The sequence below is a fragment of the Podarcis filfolensis genome (genome assembly GCF_964270895.1).
Source record: "Podarcis filfolensis genome assembly, chromosome: 7".
In the NCBI taxonomy this organism is placed as follows: domain Eukaryota; kingdom Metazoa; phylum Chordata; class Lepidosauria; order Squamata; family Lacertidae; genus Podarcis; species Podarcis filfolensis.
Window position 1 is genome coordinate 37,754,809 of NC_139603.1, and position 24,343 is coordinate 37,779,151.

The 24,343-nt window shown below is 43.9% G+C and overlaps 1 protein-coding gene and 1 long non-coding RNA gene across 3 annotated transcripts in view; one reads left to right on the forward strand and one right to left on the reverse strand.

Annotated features, from left to right (window-relative positions):
- Positions 1-3,454, forward strand: part of LOC310766960 — a 175,152-nt gene extending 171,698 nt beyond the window's left edge. The window contains exon 2 of the long non-coding RNA XR_014550551.1: positions 1,799-3,454. This is a non-coding gene — a long non-coding RNA (uncharacterized lncRNA). The remainder of the gene's footprint in view (positions 1-1,798) is intronic.
- On the reverse strand, positions 2,888-22,649 carry LOC310766948 (cytosolic non-specific dipeptidase). Of its 2 annotated transcripts, none has more exons than XM_083623590.1 (12): positions 22,356-22,649; positions 19,005-19,097; positions 16,849-16,992; positions 14,631-14,793; positions 13,597-13,685; positions 10,543-10,743; positions 9,335-9,419; positions 6,909-7,069; positions 6,158-6,322; positions 4,505-4,646; positions 3,927-4,074; positions 2,888-3,719 (listed from the first exon to the last, which is right to left on the reverse strand). In XM_083623590.1, the coding sequence occupies exons 2-12, from the start codon at positions 19,065-19,067 to the stop codon at positions 3,650-3,652; spliced, it is 1,431 nt and encodes a 476-aa protein (XP_083479716.1). In that variant the 5' UTR covers positions 19,068-19,097; positions 22,356-22,649; the 3' UTR covers positions 2,888-3,649. The 2 variants fall into 2 exon arrangements, with proteins under 2 accessions (XP_083479716.1, XP_083479715.1); XM_083623589.1 differs by having other exon boundaries at positions 22,024-22,429.
- Between the last annotated feature and the right edge of the window lie 1,694 nt (positions 22,650-24,343).

Genomic DNA, 24,343 nt, shown 5'->3' on the forward strand with positions numbered 1-24,343 from the left:
TGCTGAGAATCTCTCTCATTAATCTCTCTCAATATACGGTACATTTTATATGTTGGTTGACAAATGGTTTAGATTCCCAGAATAATTTTATTAATGAGCAAGTGTTTTAGTCAACAATTCCTGTCACAGAACTGTGGAGCTGGACATGATCCCAAGAGTTATCTGGGCCAACCCCCTGCAAGGCAGGAATCACAACTAAAGAATCCCTGGCCTCTGCTGAAAAGCCACCACCACTTTTTTAAAAAAAAACAACCAAAAAACCCCCATAAGCATTAAATCACAAATTCATTACATTTTAATCGAATGTATTCAGCTCATAGATTGAAAGTAGCTGTGGAGCAGATGCAGCATTTTTTCTTGATAGCCAGGAAACATTTCCACTCATACATCCCCCATAAAAGGACAGCCTTGGTTAGGCCGCAATTGCAAACACGCTTACTTTGGAGTAAGTCATATTGAACTGAACTAGATTTACTTTAGAGTAGATAAGACCCGCAGAAGCTTAGTGACCCAATGTGTGCTATGTATTTAGAAGCCATAATTGAAGCCACATGGACATTGTACCTTTCCAGTAGCCGCCGGCAAGGTACAACAGGGGTAGGAGTGCCCTCTGATGGCAACACTGCCATTTGCCAAAGTAGGGATTGTCAGCGCTATTTTTCTAGAAAAAGAGGTGCTGGAACACACTGTAAATGCCTCCCTTGTTCTCTTACGACAATGGTGTCCACCTGAGATGGGAAAAAAGCCCTGGAGATTGTGTGAGTAGGCACCAAGGATGAGGGGTTGGGGTCCAAGATGTAGGGGTCCAGAGACTCCCCATTAACTTATCCATGCCACTCTGCCCACTCACACACTGCTACTGCACTTTGCACATGCAGTTCCTGAATATGAAGCATTTTACCCTTCAGAGGTGGGGAACTTGTGGCTTCCCCTATGTTGTTATACTCCAGCTTCCATCAAAGCCAGCAAACATGGCCAGAGGTCAAGGATGATGGGATTTGTAGTCCAGCAACATCTGAAGAGCACGTCAGATTCACTTCAACAGTGCCTTTGGCAACCAATCAGTTCAGCAGCTTGAGACATATTACACTAACTTTGGTTAGAGCACCAGCTAAAATACAACCCTGCCGAAGTAGAGCTAATTCAATTATGGATATGCTCCGGTAACATTCTTGGCTGCTTGTGCACAGGTCAGCTCTCGCAGGTGGCCCAAAATATGGTATGATTACGAATTCAGCCTTAGGACTGCTTGAACGGAATACCGCTTGCTTGTCTTAAACAACTGCAGCACCTACCAGTATACAACTCAAGATATTGCTTCTCATCTTTAAATCTCTATACAGCTTAGAAATCTGGTGCCTGGAGGGCTGTCTTTCTCCACATGAGTTGGCCCAAGATGTTCAGTGGAGGGCTTTGGGGGGACCCCCTTCCCTACCTGAAGTGAGGTGGGTAATGGCCAAGAACATGCCTTCTATTTTGTGGTACCACAAATGTGGAATGCTCTTCCCACTAGGAACACTTGCATGAGACAGACCTTGATGCCTTTCTAGCACAAAGTGAAACCCTTGTTAAGCCACTCAGGCTTTTTCATGGTTTTTATCTCTGTTGATCGCTGAAATTCTGTGTCTTACTGTGAAATTATGCAGCTGCTGTTCAATTATTTCTGATTTTCGTTGATAAGCTGTAAGCCACGCTGGGAGACTTATGACTGAAGAGCTGGGATGACAAGCAACAAATAAGCAAGGCTAATTTTTTTGCACATCTACTCTTATACTAAAAGGCCCTTATATGCTCTCAGCCATAGTAACATATAAACACTCCCAGAGTCAAATATTCATCCAACACATACCTAGATGCCCCCAGCATGTGCTCGTATACATATAATAGTTAAAATACTTAAGTGTCTTGTTCAGTAGTTAAGCGGGTGGAAACCACTAAACAGTTCTTGAAGTTGTTGGATGTTCAGATGACTCGGGCATATGCATCAATAGCCCAGATCCAACAGTATCAATGCATATGATTAACCCACACGTTTGGATCAACTTTGGGGCTTTTATGGCTGCAAGGAATGCATGTCACCTGAATGTGTGGCCAAAAATGTGTGCAGCCACCACACACAGTCAGCTGATCTGTGCAAGGAAAGGTCCATTCGCATCCCCTGAGCTCTGCCCAGGTCAGGGCTATATCCACATCATCTTTCTTTCTTTTTGCCACTGCTGCCAACAATAGGTAGGGTCTTGGAGGGTGCAGAAGAATTTGCTTGGAAGTGGGGCAAATCAAGTTCCTGATCTGGGGATTAGTGACTTTAGAGCTAGTATAATATTTAAAGGGATTATTTAGTTTCGTTGCATTTAGGAAGCAGAGTAATAAAATTCGCCAAACTTTGTACCTTGTTCTCTTACCTTCCACAGTCTTCAAGAAACAGATACTCACTTAGCATTTTGACAAAAGGATCTTTTTATGTAAGAACATACTTATTTTTGCTTCCTTACCAACTACACCAGTGGGCTGTATCCCACATTACCTTCAAACAGCTGAAACAAGCCAGCTTTAAACCATGGGCCGTGAAGCTAGCATGTTTCCACAGATTACTGTTAAAGTTAACCACAGTTTATTGTTTTGGCATAACGCTAAACTGCTGTTCATCAAAAAGAAAAGATAAAACTTTGAATCTCTGCCTCAGATCCATGTTGGAAAAGGAAGGAGTGAATGGTCAAAAAGTTCATGGTAGCCTGTTCCAAACATGATAAACCATGGCTTATGACATTCACACGAAACTCCTCTCTAATCACAAATATATGCACACACCCATGAAGATGCGCAGTCTTGTCTTTCTGATGCACTGATCACCTAAAGCTTTCTCCATTTTAACAAGGCTACCACAGTATTAGTAGCACCAGAGCTATTTTTTTATTTAGCAGCTTTCCACATGAAGTACAAATAATGCTTTAGAAAAACTACCAGTTTGTTGTTATTAATAGCTCAGAATATATGATGTCTTCAAGGACTGCAGAGATTCCTAACAGGCACAGGTGTCTGACGAGACACAGCCTCACAGCCAGGAGTAGCACAGTGGGGAGGGAATGGACATCTCATTTGCCACCCACTGAAGTCCCCGCCCCCCGCCAGATCATTTGAAAACTTTTCATGATGACTTTATTTCTTTTTTAAACAGAAAACACAAGGGGTTTTGGCTTGTAAAAAAATCTGGGAGCTGCCCTCAAATTCTGGTTTGGTAAAATTTAATGTGATAAATTTAAAGAGAAAATGATGATTATAGGAGGATGTAGAAGTGAGAGAGGTTGGGTGAAGCATTACTGGTCTTTTGCTGCTACTTTGACACATCAGATTACGGAAAAATAATAGACTTCCTTTCTCCCCCACACTTTATCTTCCGTTTGAAACAGTACATAAGTAGGTTAGGGCCTTATAGTCCTGTGGTTGTACTTAAAACTGAGCACACTATTTTTGTCGTGTGTTGATCTGCTGCTATAAAGTGCTCGATATGGAGTCAAAAATATTTCACCAGGCATCTCAGTGTGAATTAGTCTGGCAGGAGAAGAGGAGACGAAAATAGTGCACTTTTTTAAAAGTTGCAAGGAAGTAACTTTCAGGTCCCAAAGCAACTTTGGTTGAAGGAAATATAGATTCAGTCCTTCAGCTGGGAAACTTCATGAAGGTATGCACCCAAGAGCTTGACACCTTGAATATAGTTGTACCTAGGAAGAAGAAATCTAGGATTAATGGATGCAATGAAAATTCACCAACACCACTGCAAAAAATGCAGGGCACAGAAATACAGTATGTATTTGTGTCAACCTAGAGGACCACAGGTACTTACTGTCCTGAGTTACCTCTCTTAGGTCTAGACAGGTGCACCTATAGAAACGTAAGTAGCTGCCTCTCTTATGCACCATATGCCTTACCTGTTGAGTTTCTCATTCTGAGAATGGGCTCCATCGTCTGCAGAGCCAACAGGAAGCAGCATTACATTCTTGCCTGTTGCTTCTTGGAAGGTCAGGGTGACAGGAATGCTTCCTCCTTCTCTGGTCAAATCTGGCTCTACGCCAAAGACTAGCAGGGGAGAGAAAACACAGTGCACAACACTGGCAATTTTTCATCTTTAAGTGAAAACTTAACAAACGGGTAGTCAACAAAATGCCATCCAGATGTTGTTGGACTGCAGGTTGCATCACTTGCAAGCTAGCATGAATGATGGGATCCCAGCTTAACAAATCACCCGTCAGTCAAATTCTCTCTCTTCTGATTAATATCCCTCAAGTGCTTTTCTATGAATGTGTACAAGCACCAAGAGAATAATGCTTGCCCCTGGGACAAAGCAATAATTAATCACAACAGCATTACAGCTAAGCAGGGCATTACAAAATTGATAAAAGGTTGCTTTTCATAACACAAGAAACCCATTTTAATCTCTCTGCTACATTCCAATGGGATAGGTCTCTTTCTTATTGGGGCTATTTTGATTAAGATTTCAATATCTCACCTGTTTTCATAGCTCTTCTTCCAGCCATGTAGTGGGGATGGTTGAAATCTGAAACCCAAGGCTTTCCACCATGGCCCAAGTACACTTTGAATTTGTTGGGGCTGTGCAGTTCAGCAAACTTTTTGGACAAGTAATCTTTGACCTGTAATAAAAAAGAATAAACCTTAAGACTTCTAAGAAGAGTGGAGCAATTGCATTGGTGCTCAGTTCTTTATGCATGAATTCACCTGCAGCCAGGAAAGCAAGTTTTGAAACTACATCTGAAATGCTAAGCATCACCTTTATGCAGTTCGCCCACTTTCAGAGCAGGGACAAAACAGGAATTGCGTAGGCACAAATATTTTATATCCCAATTATGCATCTGTCTCACACTATCCTAGCATAAAATCCACAATATGCCTAGCTACACAGAAAACAAGTGATTCACCTGAATAAATTTGTGGATGGGGCTGATGGATGTGAAGGAAGATTTTTTAAATAAAAAACTCCAAACCTACAAAAACCACTTAACCCATGAGGGAGTGCCTTTCCCTGTCACAGAAAAGGACCTCTGCATCTGTCCAATTATAAATTTAACAGCTGCTCTTGCCGCTAGAATAGTGCTCCAATTAATAACTGTTTGTCTAATGTGCATAATTAGTATTTTCCATATCAAGGAATAAACAGCACAATTAATTTCAACACCATTACTACCAAGATGTTTGAGAGCTGCAGCTTATAAATACTGGAGCTCTGTGAAAATGAGGGCCTTTTTAGCATGAAGACAATACACCGTGTCCATCTAAGGTCCTTTACTGCCAGTCAGAACAGACAGTCCTGGAGAAGATGGACAAATATAAGATTGAGTATAAAGCGAGGAGGGACACTAAACTCAGGGGACCCATGTTTACTTTTTGTCCTATACAGAGGTACATGTTTCTGCTTCCCTCCCCCTCCCCACAGCAGAGATGCATCAAATGTTAATTATATTCAGAGAAGACTCCTTGAAGTAAGTGGGCACGACTAGCTGTCATCCATTCATTTCAAGGGGTCAACTCAAAGTAGAACTTCACTGGATGCAACCTGTTCTTTCTGCTTTCCTTTTTTTTCCAAATTTTTTTTATTGGTTTTCCAAAATTTTCAAACAAACAAACAAACAAACAAACAAACATACATACATCTTAATTGTACTTAATCCAATCATAGTAACATGGTTAAGTGACTTCCTCAAATCCCCCTGGCTGAATTTCAGTGTATATCATTGTAACAGTTTTCCAAAACCAATTTTCTCATAAAATTAACTTAATCACTTAACATCTTTCTTTCTTTTCATTTTAACTTTAAATATGTTATTCTCTAACATTACATATTTAAATCCTAAGCCTATCTGATATTTGCAAATTTTTCCAATTAAGTTATCTTAACATATTTAGCTAAATAGTCTTTGAATTTCATCCTGTTCTTTCTGCTTTCCATCCCATCGTCTTCTATTTAAGACGACTAATTTTACTCAAGAGTAGTCCTACAGAAATTTATGGGCCTAACTGACTATGTGCATTAATTTCAATGGGTCTACTCTTGAGTTAAACCTGGATGAGTACCACCCATAGTGAGATTCATCTCAGGCTGGCCTTAGACCTGGATTATCACACACAAACAAACAAACAAACATACCTGCTCAGTCACAACTTCTGGAGTCATGTCTGGCACCAGCCTGATTGAAAATTTGCCAATCACTTTCCGCGGAATCACAGTTTTAGCTCCCGATCCAGAGAAAGCGCCTTCTATTCCATGCAGAGACAAGGATGGGTATCGCCACCTGTGCATTAATATATCTTTCTAGAAAGGGAATTGAAGAAGAGTGATGATAGGATTCTGGAAGCAGTTGTGAGTATTCAGTCTAGAGCCAGAATTAAGTCGAAAAAACCTATCAACTTACTGGGCCAATTTGAATAGAAGAAGAATGTGTAAACCATTGCGTTTGGAAGCTTACACACTCTTCCACCTTTCTATGCTAATCTAAAATGATAGTCATTATGTACCTTCTATTTTTTACATGGCAACTACTGTCCACTAAATGGCATATATAGAATTATAGAATTGTAGAGTTGGCCTGAGGGAGTGGGCACAGATGGTGATCTGGCCCACCAGGCCAAAAAGTTTCCCCACCACAATTTTAAAGACCTTCAATGAAGGGGACAAATTCCTCCCAGAGGGAGTGAGTTGACAGATGGGGAGAAGGCACCACAGAAAAGGTTGCAGTAGTCCAGTTAGGAGGTCACTATAGCATGGATGGTTGTCTTCAGGCCATCCCTAAAATCTTATATTGCTGGGGCAGGGAAGTGTTATGGGGAAAAATATGTAACAACACTGATTCTTCATTGCTAGAGGAACTGGATCCCAAAGATGAAGAGACCCATCACACCTTTGTTGCATGCAGCAGTCGTGTGGCTCCTACATCTTTTGCATATTCCTCCATATCAAAGTCAATTTGGTCATAAAGTTTACGCTCTTCATCAGTGAGGGGAGCCACTGCATCATTTATGCCAGGGATGAGAATCTTCCCTTTCTTATCCACCAAGCAGCCTGCAACAAAGAAGACATAAAATACCAAAGGCAGCCAGAGAAACCCAAAATCTTCAAATATTGCTTGCGGATATTCATAAACCTCTTGCTTCCATGTCACATAGCTATAAATTGAACTGAAATAGCAGCCTAGAGAGTACATGGAAAGTACTATAGGCACCTGATCACCGAGGGCTGATAGGACTAAGATGGGAAACATGATCCATCCAGATATTGATGGACTACAAATCCCATCATCTCTGTCGGCCATGCTGGCTCAGGCTGACGGAAGCTGAAGTCCCAACACCTTCCAGAGAGCCACAAATTCCTCAATCCCTGTGACAGAGGGAGCACAGCCAGCATCCTGTTTTCCAAGTGGTTTTAACATCCTCAGCAACTTTAAATCAAATAAATAAACTGAGAAGTCTTCAGTGCTGATATTTTTGTTGGCTTTCAGCACCGCCAGCTAAGCTATCTTCCTTACAGCCAATTCACGGAGTGGTTGTTTTGGTCAAGCCCAGACTGAACACCGTGGCGATAGTCATCTGAGCACTCCGCTGTGCTCCCACCTCCGATTTTTAGGACATTTCTGCTGACTCACTTGGCTGATAAATTCAGAGACTGAAGCAGTCATTCATTTTGCATAAAACAATGAAAGGCCTCAAATATTTCCCTTTATTTTAAGGAACCTCATTTTTAAAAGTTCTAATTCACCTTTAAGCTTGAATTAGAGCATAAATATGATAACTGCAATGTGGATTCATCTTTCCTAGTGCAAAAGTCAGAAACACAAACAGAAAACAAGCCCCAAGTCTTCTGCTATAGCTGCTTGCTCATGACTTATGCACAGTCAATTCTTACAGATGTCTTGAGTGATGTTAGCCAGCCACCTATTTCTAGTAATTAATTTCTAGGAGTTTAGATTTTATTACTGCTGGTGATGTCCAAAGGCCCTCCCTACTTGCATAAGATCTCCTGAGTGAAGACTGATTTCAGAGATTGCCCTTGTTCATCCACTGCAAAAGCAGCAAACTCTATTTATTGAACCAAGGAAAATTTATTGAACAACCGTCAGCCAAATCATTATTCCCAGGCCTTCCTTCAAGTAAAGATGAGAGACCAGTTCATGTGGCCAAAGTGATGGATGAGTGGATAGGCACCAAGGCACTGAACTGTTCATGTGACTGCATACCACAACCATTGTTTGATGCACCAGCAACAATCACAAGCTGCAGCGGTGCAGTTGAAGGATGGTTTCAAACAGAAGCAGTTCACAACTATTTTCGCATACAGCCAGAGGCAGCAAAGATTCACTATGAGCCAACACATCCTTCGGTACAGAAGCAAAATGCTTGCCTATTCAATCCAACTGAATCACTCAACCCACTTGGATTAAGAACTCTAGACAGGGAATGTGATCATCTCAGCAGTATGAGATTGTGCTGTAAAATGGGCCGGCTCACATCTGATCTGCTGCCCCAAAGTTCCTTCCAGTCCAACACTCTTACCACTCAGGGAGGGCAGGAGGGGGAGAGAGAATGTATCAGCAACTTCCATTTATTTATTTATTTATCTATCCATTCCATTTACCATGTCACACGATCTTATGAGACTTGAGAGAACAGAAAAAGTCTTAGCCTGGAGCTCAATTGAACAACAAATTGGGCTGTCTCATGGCTGCCCTTCAGATGTCAGATTGGGGGTGGGGGCACAGAGAGAAGGGCCGCAACTTATTGGCAGGAACCTACAGGAGGGGGGAAAGTCTTGCCAAGCCATAACAACAACAACAACTACTACTACTATTACTTCTATACCGCCCTTCACCTAAAGATCACAGGGTGGTTTACAATATAAATTAGGTTATCTGTCCACCCACCTAACCATTTTAACACATACAAACCAGATTTCTTATTAAATGCTGTCTGCCTTGTGCAAGATTTGAGTAGCAACCAGAGTCCACACTCAACTGCATGCTTCAGCATAAACTAAAGCAGTATTCAAAAAGGTGAGAAGAAACTTGTGATTGTACCTTGTAGATAACATTTACACTCAGATTATTTACGTATACCTTTGCCCCACAAACGGATCTTTGCCCTCATTAACACTCTGGCTAGTCCATCAATTGTTAACCTTGCTATTATAATAAACCCTAACTTGGCAGGGGTGGGGGTGTTGCTTTTATTTTTTCCCCAGTGAGAAGGCCTTTGAACTGCAAGCACATTGCTATTTCTTCTGCTAGAAGATTCCCATTTCTAAGAGCAGAACTAGGAGGTATGAGCTACTTACTCATCAAAGCAATGAGGTCCGTCATAGCCTCATGCACTGAGCCACCATAAACTCCAGAGTGAAGGTCTTTGTCACTGCATTCCACCTGTATGTCAGAAACAAACAAACCTCAAACACAATCCATTAACAGTCACATGCAAGTCATTATTTCCATCTTTCAGAATTACCTGGTAGCCACCAGCTTATTGTACCATTGGGTCCAGGTAAGAGTTAGGCTGTTTGGAACTTTTGTTTCAGATAATCTTTTTTTTAAAAAATTTACTCATTTTCAGTATTCTGCTTATGCTTAAATTTGAAATCGACTAAAATATTGCACTGTTGGTTCTATATTTATGCAAAGCTGAAAGAACCATCCGAAGGAACCAAGCTGCTAAAAGCACTTTTGCTGTGACAGGAATGAGCCACATTTCTGCTCAAGGATTTTCTTTTTCATTTCTCTTTTTGCATGCAACAGAAAACGAATTTAGAACAAATATAAATACATTTGTCCTCTTATCTAGTTTATCTTGAGGTACATTAATGATAGGTGGCTGCCATGCCTTTCAAAGTTGGATCTACAGTGATGGTTACCAGGTCCACGTTTTTGCCCAACAAACAGTTTTTGCAAGGCTCTACCTGGTTTGTTCAGCTTGTACAACAGTCTTTGGAAAATGACTGTACATTGCATCCAAAAAGTTCACTGGGGCTTCCCCCCCTCTCTTCCCATGGACAGTGGCGGGGAGGGGGAGCATCAGGAGAACCCCAAGAACAGTACGTGGGGGAGGAGACAGAGGATCAATCCATCTGACAAGCTGAAATGCTTGTACAGATGCTATGTTTGTCAAAGTGTGACACTGAATTCCACCTATAATGTTTGATAGACATTAGAATGCCATTATTACTGTGTTACAGATGCACACTTATAATTGTATATAAATAATATTCATAAGCCAAGTGCTATCGCATTTTCTAAAACTACGCAAGATTTGGTGTTCTGCATACTTCTGTTCAAACAAGTCAACCACACAGATGTCGACTCTTCAACAATTAAAATTAGTATCTTAGTCCAAGAATGCTTTTCTCACGAGTAGATCTGTTGAAATTAATGAGCATAATTAAGTTAGGTCCTGGAATTTCAACTGGTCGGTTCTGAGTAAAACTAAGTTGAATACAACTCATAAAGTATACTTGTCTTCTTTAACAGGAATATTTGTTCTTTTAATCTTTACCTCTATGAAGTAATAGCAGATGCCCCTCAGGCCATAGGTGATACAGGGCTTCTTCTTGCCCAGCCAGTAGTTGTCAGAGATGCAAACATAGTCTACACCTTTGAAGAAGGCATCTTTCTGTGCAAAAATTAAATCATCAAGGCCTTCAGAGCCAGACTCCTCCATACCTTCTAGGCAGAACTTGACATTAACCGGAATTTCCTGTATGGAGAAAATGGAACAGAATGAGCTAAAGAGAGTTGTACACATTGTTTTTCACAAGTTAAGCTTGCAGGAAGTTTTAATCAGTCAAACACCTGGTTGAAGAGAAAACTTTTCACCAGGCAAACCTCCTGGGGGAGAGCATTCCACAAACTTGAGGTATTTCCATTTATTTTCTTCTAGTACCCCAAGATCCAGCAGCTGGAGCAAAGTGCAAAATAGTGGCTCAGAAAGAAGGGCAGATAAGACAGGTCATCCTCAAGTACATCAGAGTCCAGGAATCTGTTTTCAGTACCAGAATTGAGCTTACAGTCTCTTCACACAAAACTCCATTCCTGGTTTCCCTTCCCTCCAAACTTATAGCAGCATAATTTGGGGTGTGTGGGGTAGAGGTTGTTGCTATTGTTTAACAACTGGAAATAAGAAATGCAAATCATGTAGGGGCCAGACACCGCACCTTGGAAACTCTGTGAACTTATTAAGAGTAGCTGGCAGGTTTGATACAGGATGGGTGATAAGGAGGACTTGAACCCTTTAGCCCCTCTGCTATGGTTCTGATCCAGATTGGGGGGGTGCACATTACTATTTCCATCAAGACAAAAGTTTTGTTTGCAACATTTTTTGTTGCTTGATGTACTGATGTGGCTGTCTTATATTAGCCCACATCAAAGCAGCCCTTGACTGATTTGGGTGGTTCCAAACCTGTGGATTAGAATAGGAGTGGAGAACCTTTGCCAGATGCAGCCCTCTGTGCCTCTGTATCTGGTCCTCTGGATACACTTTAGGGCCAGGGGTCAGCAAACTTTTTCCGCAGGGGGCCAGCCCACTGTCCCTCAGACCTTGTGGAGGGCCGGACTCTAAAACAACAAATTCCTATGCACACTGTGAGGGGGGCAAGTAGTCCTCCTCCCCACCCCAGCCCCAGCCCCAGCTGCCTTCTCAGTTTGCCGCCTGCCTCATTCGCCTAAGGGCTGGCGGCAGTGTGCGAAACAAGCTTCCTCCCCATCTAGAGAAAGAAGACGCTGCGCTTACCTTCCCAGGGGCTGCTGCTGCCGCCACCACCACTGCTTCTTCTTGTGAAGCAGGTAGGCAGAGCGAGCTCGTCTGCTCCGCTCTCTGGCCCACAGGAGCACCAGGGCGGCGGTGGCAGCAGGAGGAAGAGGCCGAGCGGTGGCAGCTCTGCCAATCAAACACCGCACCTGATTTACCTCAGCGCTGCGTGGGGACGTCTCTGCCAATCAAACGCCTCTGAGGTAAACCAGGTGCAGCGTTTGATTGGCAAAGACGTCCCCGCGCTGCACTGAGGTAAACCAGGTGCGGCGTTTGATTGGCACAGCTGCCACCGCTCGGCTTCTTCCTCCCGTTGCCATCGCTGGGAGTCTTGGCTTCACGGCGGGTTCTGGCTTCGCGGCACAGGCTGGATTACGACCCAGGTGGGCCTGATCCGGCCCAGAGTCCATAGTTTGCCTACCCCTGCTTTAGGCCATATCTCTTCACTAGCCACCCCCCCTCACCGGCCTTGAGAGTTTTTGCCTGCTTAGAATGTGTCCTTGAATTCTGATAATGCTGCTTGCTTGCCTGATGGAGGATACAGAGGGGTAGGGGCTGTAGAAATTAGGCTATTGTATAAAGATAAAATTGGTTGCTTCACTCACTTTTATCTCTGCTCCACATGGCAGCATGTGCCCAGAAGGTTACGCATTCCTCTGGCTGAAACAGGTTTCCCCCACCCCTGGATTAGAGGACATAATGTCTATACCAGTCCTTGAGCACATCAGCCCGTAAGTTACCACTCTTCTGTTATGAATAGCAAATGCCCCTGGTGGCAAATTACTCAGGACTAGAACAGCCTCACCTTCCTCCAGCCTTAAACAGCTAACAGAATGGGCAGTGCTTGTGTGTTTCAGGGGACATGTGCTGTGGGAGTCACTCCCCGCTGCCAACCCTAACTCGCCCTTCTCACTTATCCAGTACAATAGCATTCACCAACTTGGTGGCTGGCTGGGGCTGATGGCAGTAGCACTCCAAACCCACCCGGAGGGCAGCAGGTTGGCAAAAGTTAGGGTAGCTCAGTTGGTAGAGCACGAGACTCTTAATCTCAGGGTTGTGGGTTTGAGCCCCACATTGGGCAAAAGATTGCTCCATTACAGTGGGTTGGACTAGATAGCCCTCGGGGGCCCTTCCAACCCTACAATTCTATAGAACAGAACATTGAGCAGGAGCTCAGGCTTGGGACCAGAGCAGCTCCTGACTCAACTGGTGCTGAACTTCAGCAATCTAGTGCTATGTGGCAATTGCAGTCATTCCACCTGGCTGCAGCTGAGCAGGGGGGAGAGGCAGCACAACCCCTTCCACCATCTTCACTGAGACCAATTGTTGTTTGGCTCCTCCTCCATGGCCAGTCCACTCAGCCATGATGCAACTAAAAGTCTTGGGTATTCATGTCTGTTTGATTTCCATCTTCCCTTCCAATACTTGTAAACCTGAGGACAAGGTCACTCTCGTTTTTTCATCTTTGTACAGTGCCTAGGAAACTTTCAGAACTAGATAGGTAATGACAATGATGAAGACTAAGAAAGGGGTAAAAGGAGCAAACCTAAAACATACCCTGCCTAGTGTTGCCTTGTTGCAGCCTTGGAGAGCAGAACAAGCTGGGGGGAAGCCAAGCAAATACTTCCAGAGAGTCAAAAAACTTGCCATTCAGCAGATAACAAACCATGGCTCTTGGACTAATTCTGCATCCAGCAGGTTTAATCGTTATCTTTACTGATAACTGCAGTAGTTTAAAACAGTGAAGGTCAAAAATTTAATCTTTTACTAGAGAAGCAAGCTGAAAGAGAATTCAAACCATACCTGTTTAGTTTGTTGATAAGCCTCCAGGGCATTCAGCCAGGCAAGCACTGGGCCTTTATCATCTGTTGACCCTCGGCCATAGAGCTTTCCTAGGCAGAAGGAGTGACAGTACTCTTAATTAAAACCATTCACAGGTCATGCAGTTCCTTCCAAAACAGCATACCATTATAAAGTAATAAAATTATTTATTATTATGAATAATAATAATAAACTCCAGCAAAACAAAAGCAGATTGGAGCAGAAAATTATTTCTAGTACACGAGCCAGGACCAAAATTAGTAGCAAATTGGTACTACTGAGGGCAAGATCTAAACCCTCAGTAGCTGGAAAATATCTGGAGTCCCTAGTTATCATAGTCTTATACATTTTTTTATGATTCTGAAGTTTCAGGTTCCCAGTTCCTTATTCAATAAAGAGCTCTGTGAACAACCTAAGTTTATTTGACCCTACACCAAAAAATGTGAATAGTGACAGTCCAAATCATGCCTTTTCATCACTGGGAAACTCTCCACTTCAAGCTGCATCATCATTCTCTGGGGCAAAATGTTATCTTTTTGCAATGGCAACAGCTGCCACAAATCAACAAGGGAACCCCAAAATAAGAATTGGGCCAGCCCAAGTGACACATTTGCACCACCAGGGAAATGTCCCATACAAGGAAATGGTCACTGAAGGAACCTTGGATGGAGAGCTGCAAGGAAGCTATTGTTACCATAGTGTCAGTTTGTGAAGGCTGGAATTAGCTTAGTCGTTAGCCTTTGAATCCACAACCACAAGCCTACTTATTACTATAAGGAACAAAATGGAATATTTCCTGGCTACTGAGCATTCTCAGTCTTTGCTGGGGTTTTTCTTTGGGTGGGTGGGTGGAGAGCAGGTCCACTGCACCATTATTGTATTTTTCACCATTATCTGCATTTAACTGTGGTTGGAATTCCTGCTACTTTTTTTAGAGTAATGTCTAGCTTGACAGGCATTTTATCTTTGCAGGTAAAAATTCATAGAGAGGCAAGCCAGGTGTTTGCATGCCTTACCGTCTCTTTCCACCAAGGTGAAAGGTTCGCTGTCCCAGCCATCGTCTAGTGCTGCAGGTTGTACATCCAGGTGTCCATAGATGCAAACAGTCTTCTTGCGAGGATCTGAGCCAAGTTTGCCCAGAATGATTGGAGGCAGAGGAATCTCTGAACCGTCAGGCAGCTAGAATTAGAGATGCAAACTGTAAATGGCAAAATGCATCTAAGGGCCTTTATTATTATTACCGTATTTTTCGTTCTATAAGACACACCAGACCATAAGACGCACCTAGTTTTTGGAGGAGGAAAACAAGGAAAAAAAATATTCTGAATCTCAGAACCCAGAACAACAAGAGGGATAGCTGCGCAGCGAAAGCAGCGATCCCTCTTGCTGTTCTGGCTTCTGGGATAGCTGCGCAGCCTGCATTCGCTCCATAAGACGCGCACACATTTACCCTTACTTTTTAGAAGGGAAAAAGTGAGTCTTATAGAGCAAAAAATACGGTATTATTATTATTTGAGGTACCATGAATTCCATTGCAAGATGTATAAGCCAATGTTCTCAAAAGCACATTTCTGTATTATTATTGCAGGTTTCCAAAGAGGGAGGGAGGAACATGTGGTCATGAAGATGCAGCTGGACTATAACCCCCACCATTCATGCCCACACTGCCTGGGGCTGATGGGAGTTGTAGTTCAACAGCATTCAGAGGACCACAGGTTCCCCATCCCTGCTTTTAAGGTATTGTGGGCCATATATGATCTGCTTTTCCTTAGCAGCCCTGACCTGTTTCCCCTTCCCTGCATTTCCCGCTGCTGCTGCTGCTCCCCTTGGCTGCCTAAACTCCTGTGGCAGCTTCCATATTTTCTTAAGATACCAAGGATGCAAGTACGCAGTGTAAAAACACACAGCCAATGCATTTTCATGTGATAACATTGCATTACGCTTCTGAATACAAGGTACATTAGGGTTTTAAGAAGTGCCTTCTCTTCTATAATGCAGCGGAAAATGCAACTCATGTGGTGGTCTGCAATCAGAAAATATGCGCAACTCTGAAATGAATACTATTGAGTGCACTGTTTAAGTTCGCAGGAAATATTTATTAATAATTTTAAGTTTCTGCAAGGAATGCACTGCTACATTGTGCAAGCAGGGAGGAAAGAATGCAAATTCAAAAGGAACTGTTCAATGCATTAAACAAGTTCCTATAACATAGTTAATCATAGCTCATCTGGGAGTTACACAGAGAGCAGAATCTAATTTTTACATATTAAAACCAAATGAGTCATGAAATATGGTGGTTTTCCTTTTCCAGGTTTCCTGCTAGGGCTTGTTTGACTTGATTCACATGACATTGAATGTCATGGTGACATTCTACAGCAGGAGTGGGGAACCTTTCACCCATCAGATGATATTTGATATGTTATTATTTATTAAATTTGTACGTTGTTGCTAAACTATCAGTCCCTGGCAAGCATGGGCAATGGCTGGGGATGATGGGATATTCAGCAACATCTGCAGAGCTAAAGGTTCCCTACATCTGGTCTACAGCAAACTCCTTTTGCTGTAGAAACAAGTGACAGAACAGGGAGCTGCAAGTTTTCCTAAGCAGAAAAAGAACAGGCTGCTGTTGGCAAAACTAAGTTTGGAGACTTAAATATCACATCTAGCTTGTGGCTCTAACACATCTTTGCATTTAACACGGGTATTTAAAAAGTGGAGATAGCATCAGAAGGGATGTGTGATCATTATCAGGGTTGCAGCAGGTAGGGAAGATAACTCTTCCCTCTCTTGATGTGGTCCTCTCAAAACAGCCACTGGATTGAAAAAAATGTTACTTATCCAAGTGGCTCCAATGCAAAACTAGAGTTATTCTTATTACATGGCAATGGTTTTCAACCACTGATACACAGCCTGAGACAAAGGCAGGGCTACCAGAAAACAATGACCAAGCCTGCCCTTGAAGGTAAAAACAAAACAAAATCACCCACAACCCACATAAATAAATAGAACAGGCTGAGCATGATACAGCTTGCTTTGAAGATCTTCAGGCAGTAAACTAAGCAATTGTAGCACAGTTCTGGCAGCTGGGTGCTGCTATTTGCTTCTAAGCCGCCCCGCCCCCCCGGACCAGACAAGTACAGCAATTGTCCACAGGCAATAACAGGACATAGGAAACACCCCTAACCCAGGGTGCTGTATCCAATTGAAAGCACTACCTTGGCTAAATCTACCTACCTTCTGCTTTCCGATATCCTTCAACTCCGTTGTGCCACCCAGCCGCTCAATGTCCTTGGCAGCAACTTCCATCATTCGTCTGATTTCTCCCCTCTTTTCCGGCCATGCCGACACACTCTGGATAGCCACCCATTGGGCCAGACGCTATAGGTAAGTAGTTCAGGAAAGAAGCAGGACCAGAGATGAGAAAGATAATAAAACATCTGAGGCTTTTATTTTGCTTGGCTAGGATTTTAGAGGAGGCAAGCTGCAATGGTGGGTGTTTTGGAAGACGAAACACTAATGCTCCTCTCCATTTTCCAACCGCGTGTGTGTGCGCGCGTGCAAACACACACACACACATGCCCCGTTGCCCCATTACTGGAGAGAACCAGAGACACCCCCACCCAGCCAATTTTGGGAGGTGGGGTGCAACCCAGAGTGGAAAAAGCCAGGTTTTTTTGAACAATGTCATGTGTTAAATAGTGTTTTCACTCTATTCTTACCCAGCGGCTCCCAACCCTTTTACCATTTAGCACACCTTCTGATTTTAAAGTAAAGTTGAAATCTATCACATTTGGTTATGGGCACACTCCAGCACTCCTCTTTGCATTTGCCTAGTTCAAAGCACAATGCGGGAGCGAGTAAAGCCCACTTCAGAGCCACAGCACTGTAGCAGACCACCTGATTTGCACACTAAGGATCATAAGCTCAATCCTCAGTGTCTCCAAATAGAAGTGGTAAAGACCCCTGTTTGAAATCTTGGTAAGCTACTGCAAGTTAGTGTAGACAATATCAGTTAGCCAGATAGACCAAGCGCCTGAGTCAATATAAAGGCAGCTTCCCATGTTTCCTATGACTACACACAGGCTTTTTCGATTCAGTATGGCTGACTGTCATGGTGACAAATGGCCCCATGAAAATGGCCGTTTACAAGGGCTGTTGTAGCTTCTGGCTTCTGTCAACAAACAACTTGTTAGTCAGCACTTAAATTGTGCTCAGAGGCTACACCCAAGGCATGACTAGGTTCAGTTCCTCCAGCCAAGTGATAGTGCTACTCACAATATATGTGCGTGTGTGGACGCAACTGCAAAACGCTGCTACCATTTCCCAGTCTTCCATTCATTTCACAAACCATCCAAGGGCCTCTAAATGAGACAGCAAACCTGTGTCTAAGCTATACCAGTTCAGACTGCTGCTAAGGAATCATATGAATGAATGCTCCTCCACACAAAAGCGTGTGCGCGCTCACACACACACACACACACACACTTGTAGTCTGAACCGATACTGTCCAGATTCAGAAAATGTACACTCTCCTCAATCTAAGTAGTAAAGAATTTTGAAAATCTTCATGGAAATAAGTCATGAATTATATTAGTTTCCTCCAACCTCCTGATCATCGGTATGTGTTGTTCTCCGCAAAGGAAACAGCAACTATAGAGGTTTCATTGCGGCCCATGAGTCTTATGGCTAATGCAGGCTTAATGTTCTTTATTCCTTGGCTAGTACTATCAATGCACTGATGGAAACCTTAACCATTGTTAAGGTGTGGAGACAGAGAGAGAGAAGAATGCGATACTCTTGGGTTTCTTAACTGTGAGACTGGAATAGTATGTCTGCACCAGCTTTGTGGTTTAAGGAAATTATGGAGCAGGAAGCATTTAGAGATGGGTGGCTCTGCAAATGAAAACTCCAAAAGCCACCAAGGATACAGTCCTCCCACTCAGCATGTGGTTTTTAGGACAGCCAAATCAACTTTTCGGCTGTCACCTAAGACTAGCCAGCAACTGCTCTGCAACACTTGCTTCACAAGCCTGTTATTCAGAGAAGGAATTTTGCAGCTCAACATATGCATACAGGTTTAACTTAAGCCTTCTGTGAATAAAAAGCATCTTTCAGTCAAGGGACGACTTTTGATCCAGCAGAAGGAGAATGGGGTAGGTGGTAGTTTTAATGGATTCCTCCCCCAACCCCCATTTCTAGAGGATCTCCCAACTTGTCCCCAGTGGATTCACTGCACTGTTTGTAGCACAGCAGCAAAAGTTTTCTCCTCTGCCAGCAGGATGTCCCCTAAGTGATGCTCCTACTGCTGGCAGCAAAATCAAGATTTAAGGTATAGGCTCTGCAGCCTGAGGAAGCCAAGACTGGATTTAAAATGTCCACAGGCCACTTACCTCAACATACAGGTCCTGGTGTTTATCAACATACTCAAAGAGGGGCTCAAGGACAGATGACATTTTCTGATCTGAATAGTGCGGCTGAAAAATCTAAAAGGCAAATTGAAAAAAGAAGAAAGGGGAGAAAGGACATTTAGACTCCAGAGCTTTCCAAAAGTTTGCAGTATTAGCTGACAAGAGGGTGCCTTTACACATGAATGTCTGCCTCTAAACTGCCTCACTGCAGTTTCAGGGAAGTCATGAGGACTTGATAAATGAGGCAGCTCACCATGAATCATTCTGCAGATCACATGATGGAAGTAAGCAAACTAAGAAAAGCAGTGTCAGCTCTCTACTGAAAACTCTGCAGTTTCAGGGGAGGTCACTCTTGTGACAAGCATCAGTTTAAGATGAGCTGTGTATATCTTGTTCCACTTTGCTTGACAGACTCCACAGTACTTGTGGTGAGCAAATCATCTGCAGGGACTGTCGAGAGGACCATTTACATACAAGAGTGATCTCGTAGCAGAGGCTCAACAGCAAGTTTCAAAATCAAGGTGTGTTCATGAGCACTCAACTAGCTCGTTCTGCAGGAGCCAGGGGGAGAGGTGAGCCAGCAGAGTTAACAGGGACTGCAGGAATTAGGAGAAGCATTGGCTGGATTCATGGTTTTCCCCTCATTGTGATTCTTGCATAGGGCGTGCACACACACAATTCATGATATATTGCCAGGCCAAAAATTATGAAACTGATATGATGATATGGACTTCAAACAGGTTTTGGACAATATATCACCCAGCCCTGCCATTCACAATCAACATTTTGCAATATAAATATAAAAGAAAGTGGTCATGCACATTTTTGTGCCATCTTCAGGAACATGCCACAACTAATGAGCACCAAAGGAAAGTGGCTGAGCACCTGAACTTTTAAATTTGCTTTGTGCCAGCCTTGGAATAATTCTCATGCTTGGCAAACAGGTTTTCGCACAGTTTAATGTTTCAATTGGTCTTCTGTTATCACACAACTGATCCACTCTGGTGTGTCAATTTAACAATGGCAGTTACTGTTTACTTCATTCCTTAGTATTCCCACCCACATACACCAAGTCCTAATAGAACAATTTCAAGAACAATTTCTGCAGCCAGCAGTTTTACAGCAGTGCTGTAGGTAGAATGTCATTTAGCAGAAAATATAGAATCAAATATTCATGCTGTTTACTTTAGTGGGCTTCATCCAGATTTCAGTCAAAGTACACCACCATGGGGAGGCTGTCAAATCACTTTTCCTGTGGGAAGCAATTCCACTCCACTCTCAGCTGCAATATCTGAATGTACTACCCAATGTGGCAGATTTCTAGGCCCTTCTTCCAGGGGCTTCCTGCTCTGATACTGTATCTGGATTTGGAATGGGTTTTCCAAAGAAGTACTTTTTGCACAAGCTTTTGCACAAGCAGGGAGGTAAGTGGTACAGTATCAGGTTCAACATGCTGTCTGAAACTCTGGAGAGCAACTGTCAGTCAGTACAGACAATAGATGAACCATTGGTCTAATTCAATATAAGGCAGATGTTGATGTGATTTATTTTTATTTTTTCACTGAGGGTGTGACAGCTCAGCAAAACTAAATTTTTTAACTCTCTGGTTATTTTTGTTTTTAGGTATTTTTAATTGATTGTTACTTGATAACTACCTTTAAATATTTTTAAAGACATTCAGCACAGAAGTATTTACAAATATCAGAGAGAGAGAGGAAAAAAACCAGAACTCTTTGGCCATATCACTCACACCTACAGTCTAGACTAACATTAATTTAAAACAGTTTTTATGGCTGGTGGGCATGAGGACACACTAAACTAGCATACCAGGTTCTTTAGATCAAATAGAGTCTTCTAGTTTGTGGGATTCTTTTTTGTCACAGATGCCTCAGTTTTGCCAATTTCAGTAAGGTGCAAAGTTGGAGGGGGCAGCATTCTTAGAATTAGGGAAGGAATGTGCCTTTGAGCACATACTCAGCCCAAAAAATTGTTTTCAGTCCCAGAACAGAGGTCAGTCTTGTCACACAAAAATCCAGTAATCCAAATAGTACTGCATCGTGCTATAAAGCTGTTGTGTGCATGTGTGCAAAACAGTCAGTGAAGATACACTGCACAAGAAAGAAGCAAAAGGGAACTGGAACTGAAACTGGCAGAAAGAAGGAAAGGGTACAAGAAGTTGCCACAGTGCCATTGTTACAGCGTGGAAATGCAGAGGCTATGGAAGGCCCATTCCTTAAACAGACAACAGTGGTCAGTAATGACAAGAGATATGTGCTCCTGCATTCAACAAAGCTACTTTTATCTTTCTCCCACAGTTCAGCTCAGCTGCTTACAGTTTTAAGAAGCCTGCCTTGTTCAGGTTGTTGCGCAGGTTCATTCCACTTTAGGGCGCATCCTGCACTGGCCTGTCACTTTCAAGAGGCACTTGCTCTCCTTCCTCAGTGGCACAACCCACAGAAACCTGCAGTTTGGAGGCCCCACATGCCATTTGCCTTAAAGAGCATAAAGACACGGCAGCAGGAGGAGGCAGCAGTGGGGATGAGATCCTTTGAGGTACAATGCAACCAGGGCTGGCCCAGGACATTTTGTCACCTGAGGTCAACCACCACATGAGGACCCCTCGCCTCCCTGCCAGGGAAGGAGGAGTGAGGAAGTATTTAAGTCAGGCACATGGGAGGAGGGGCGGATAAAGATATAGAGCAGCTACTGCTACCCTGTGAATCCTGCCACCTGAGGCAGTCACCTCGCCTCATCTCATGGGTGGGCCAGCCCTGAGCACAACGTGCAGCCCCATTTGCAGGACACCTTCAAGCCCCTGAGAAAGCAAAGGCCCCGCCCTTCGCCCTTTTGACACGCAGCTCCCAAGGAAGCAGGGCGGAGACCCACCAAGGCCGAATTAGGCCCATTCCGCTCCCCAAAGAGGAACGTCCCGTCCCGTCCCGTCCCGCAGCCGCAACACCGCCCTGCTGGAGGCAGCACCGCCTGGATGGAGCCCACTCACCCTGCGGATCGGGGCGGGTCTCCACCTCCTCGCGCGGCAGCCGGGGCGGAGAAGTGCCCTGCAGCCCCTGGACAGGATCAGCGCCGCAGCCATCGCTGCAGGGTGGCCGGGGGGGGGGCGGAGGGAATGGGAGGGGACCAAGGGATGAGGCGACAGGCGCAAATCCCCTGCGGCTCCTCCTCACCATCTGCCCACGATTAGAAGCGGGCAGCGGCGGCGGTGGGGAAGGGAAGCGGATCCCGGCAAAGTTTGCCAACTCGGCACCCCGGATCTGCAGCCCCCTTCCCCTGCCCCCCTTGAACCAGCTGTGCCGGGACGGAGCCGCTACTCACCCCGCGCCGCGTTCCCACGTGCACCTTTCGCAGTTGCCGTCCAGCAGCGATGGAAGAGCGAGCAAAAGGCACAGAGCTCGGATCTTAAAATCCTCTCGGGGGCCCGCCCCTTTGGAACCGCGCGAAGGCCAATCAGCGCCCGTCCGCGCGGCTCGGTTCGGAATCATTGGCCGCGAAGCAGGAAGGAGAGAAGGCCAGAAGGGAAGCGAAGCGGGCGGCGAGGAGCCCCAGAAGCCCGCTGGCCCAGCCTTTAAAGGACTCGCGTCGGTGCTTCCCGGCCGTAAGGTCTTGGGAGTCGTGAGCCTTCCGGTTAGGAGCCGGGGAATATGCCGACCTGTTGCTAGAGCTGCGTCAAGGGGCTGGCGCAGCGGGTCTCAGGCATAGGAGAGACTCAGAAAGGGAAGCCTTGCCCACGGCACACCCGGATTGTGGAACAGATTGCTCAAAATTTAGATATAAGTACCACCGAGATGTACAGCCGGTGGAAATAATAATTTATTCGCAGGGGAAGGGCGAGTTTGCTTAGTCGGTTGGTGAAGGACCGATGGGGTTCGTTTTTGATAATATAGTGTGTGTGTGTGTGTGTGTGTGTGTGTGTGTGTGTTGTGCCAAACCGAAGGCCAGGTGCAAGGATGACCCCTCCGGTCCGCTTGCATGTAAATTATAATTTCACAAGAGGATGTTTCTAGAAGATACGGGGTTAGCTGAAAGGGAGAGGCAAGAGGATGATATCTGCCACCAAACAATTTCTGGGTTACAAGTATAGTAAAGGAGCAAATCAAGGAAGCTGTAAAAGTCAGAAGGCAACTTTGGCAAAATACAGAATTGCAGAATTGTAGAGTTGGAAGGGAACCTGAAGGTCCTCTAGCCCAACCCCCTGCAATGCAGGAATGTCAACTGAAGCATCTATGACAGAAGGCCATCTAACCTCTGCTTAAAAACCTCCAAGAAAGGAAAACCCGGCACCTCTGAGGGAGTCAGCAAATATTAACATACAGTGGTACCTCGGGTTACATATGCTTCAGGTTACAGACTCCGCTAACCCAGAAATAGTACCTCGGGTTAAGAGCTTTGCTTCAGGATGAGAACAGAAATTGTGCGACGGCAGCAGGAGGCCCCATTAGTTAAAGTGGTGCTTCAGGTTAAGAACAGTTTCAGGTTAAGAATGGACCTCCGGAATGAATTAAGTTCTTAACCCGAGGTACCACTGTATAAGAGAAAAAGGCATGCAGCAAATTAACACAGTGAATGTAAATTAAGTACCCTGTTTCTTAAGACAGCTCTGTAATATGTTGTCATATTTAAAACAGAAGAAATCAGAGCTCATATTCAAAAAGCAGCACCCAAAAATCTCAGCTGAAATAACTGAGCAGGTTTTCTGCATACTGTACATTTTGCCTTTGAAAAAAACCCCAAAAATTCTGTGGTGTGTGCTAGCACGAACAGTCCACAAGGTGGCCTCTTGTGCCAGCAGTGAAAACTACGGTAACTAAAAATAACTGAGTTAGTTCTTGGTATGAGCTTTCGTGTGCATGCACACTTCTTCAGACACGAAAGCTCATACCAAGAACTAACTTAGTTGGTCTTTAAGGTGCTACTGGAAGGAAAAAAAAATTTTTGTTTTGACTATGGCAGACCAACACGGCTACCTATCTGTAAAAATAACTGGTTTTTCATCTTGAACTAAAAGAAATGCATATATTTACTTGCAGTAAGTTCCAGGCTTCGTAAGCTATTAGAATGTTTGGATCTGTGCATTTTGTAATGAGATGCTGAACTTTTCAGTATCACTATCAAATCAAACTCTGTTGCATCAGTAGCAGGACCTCACTTATAAATTGGTCTCATTCCACAGGTCTACCTTTCTCAACATAGTTAAATCTTGGGATCCTTAAACAAAGAAGCAGAAATCACTGCCTTGCTCACTTTTTCTGAAAAATTGAGGGCCAAGCAGGTGGGCGCATAAGGACTCAATCCCATGTGAAACA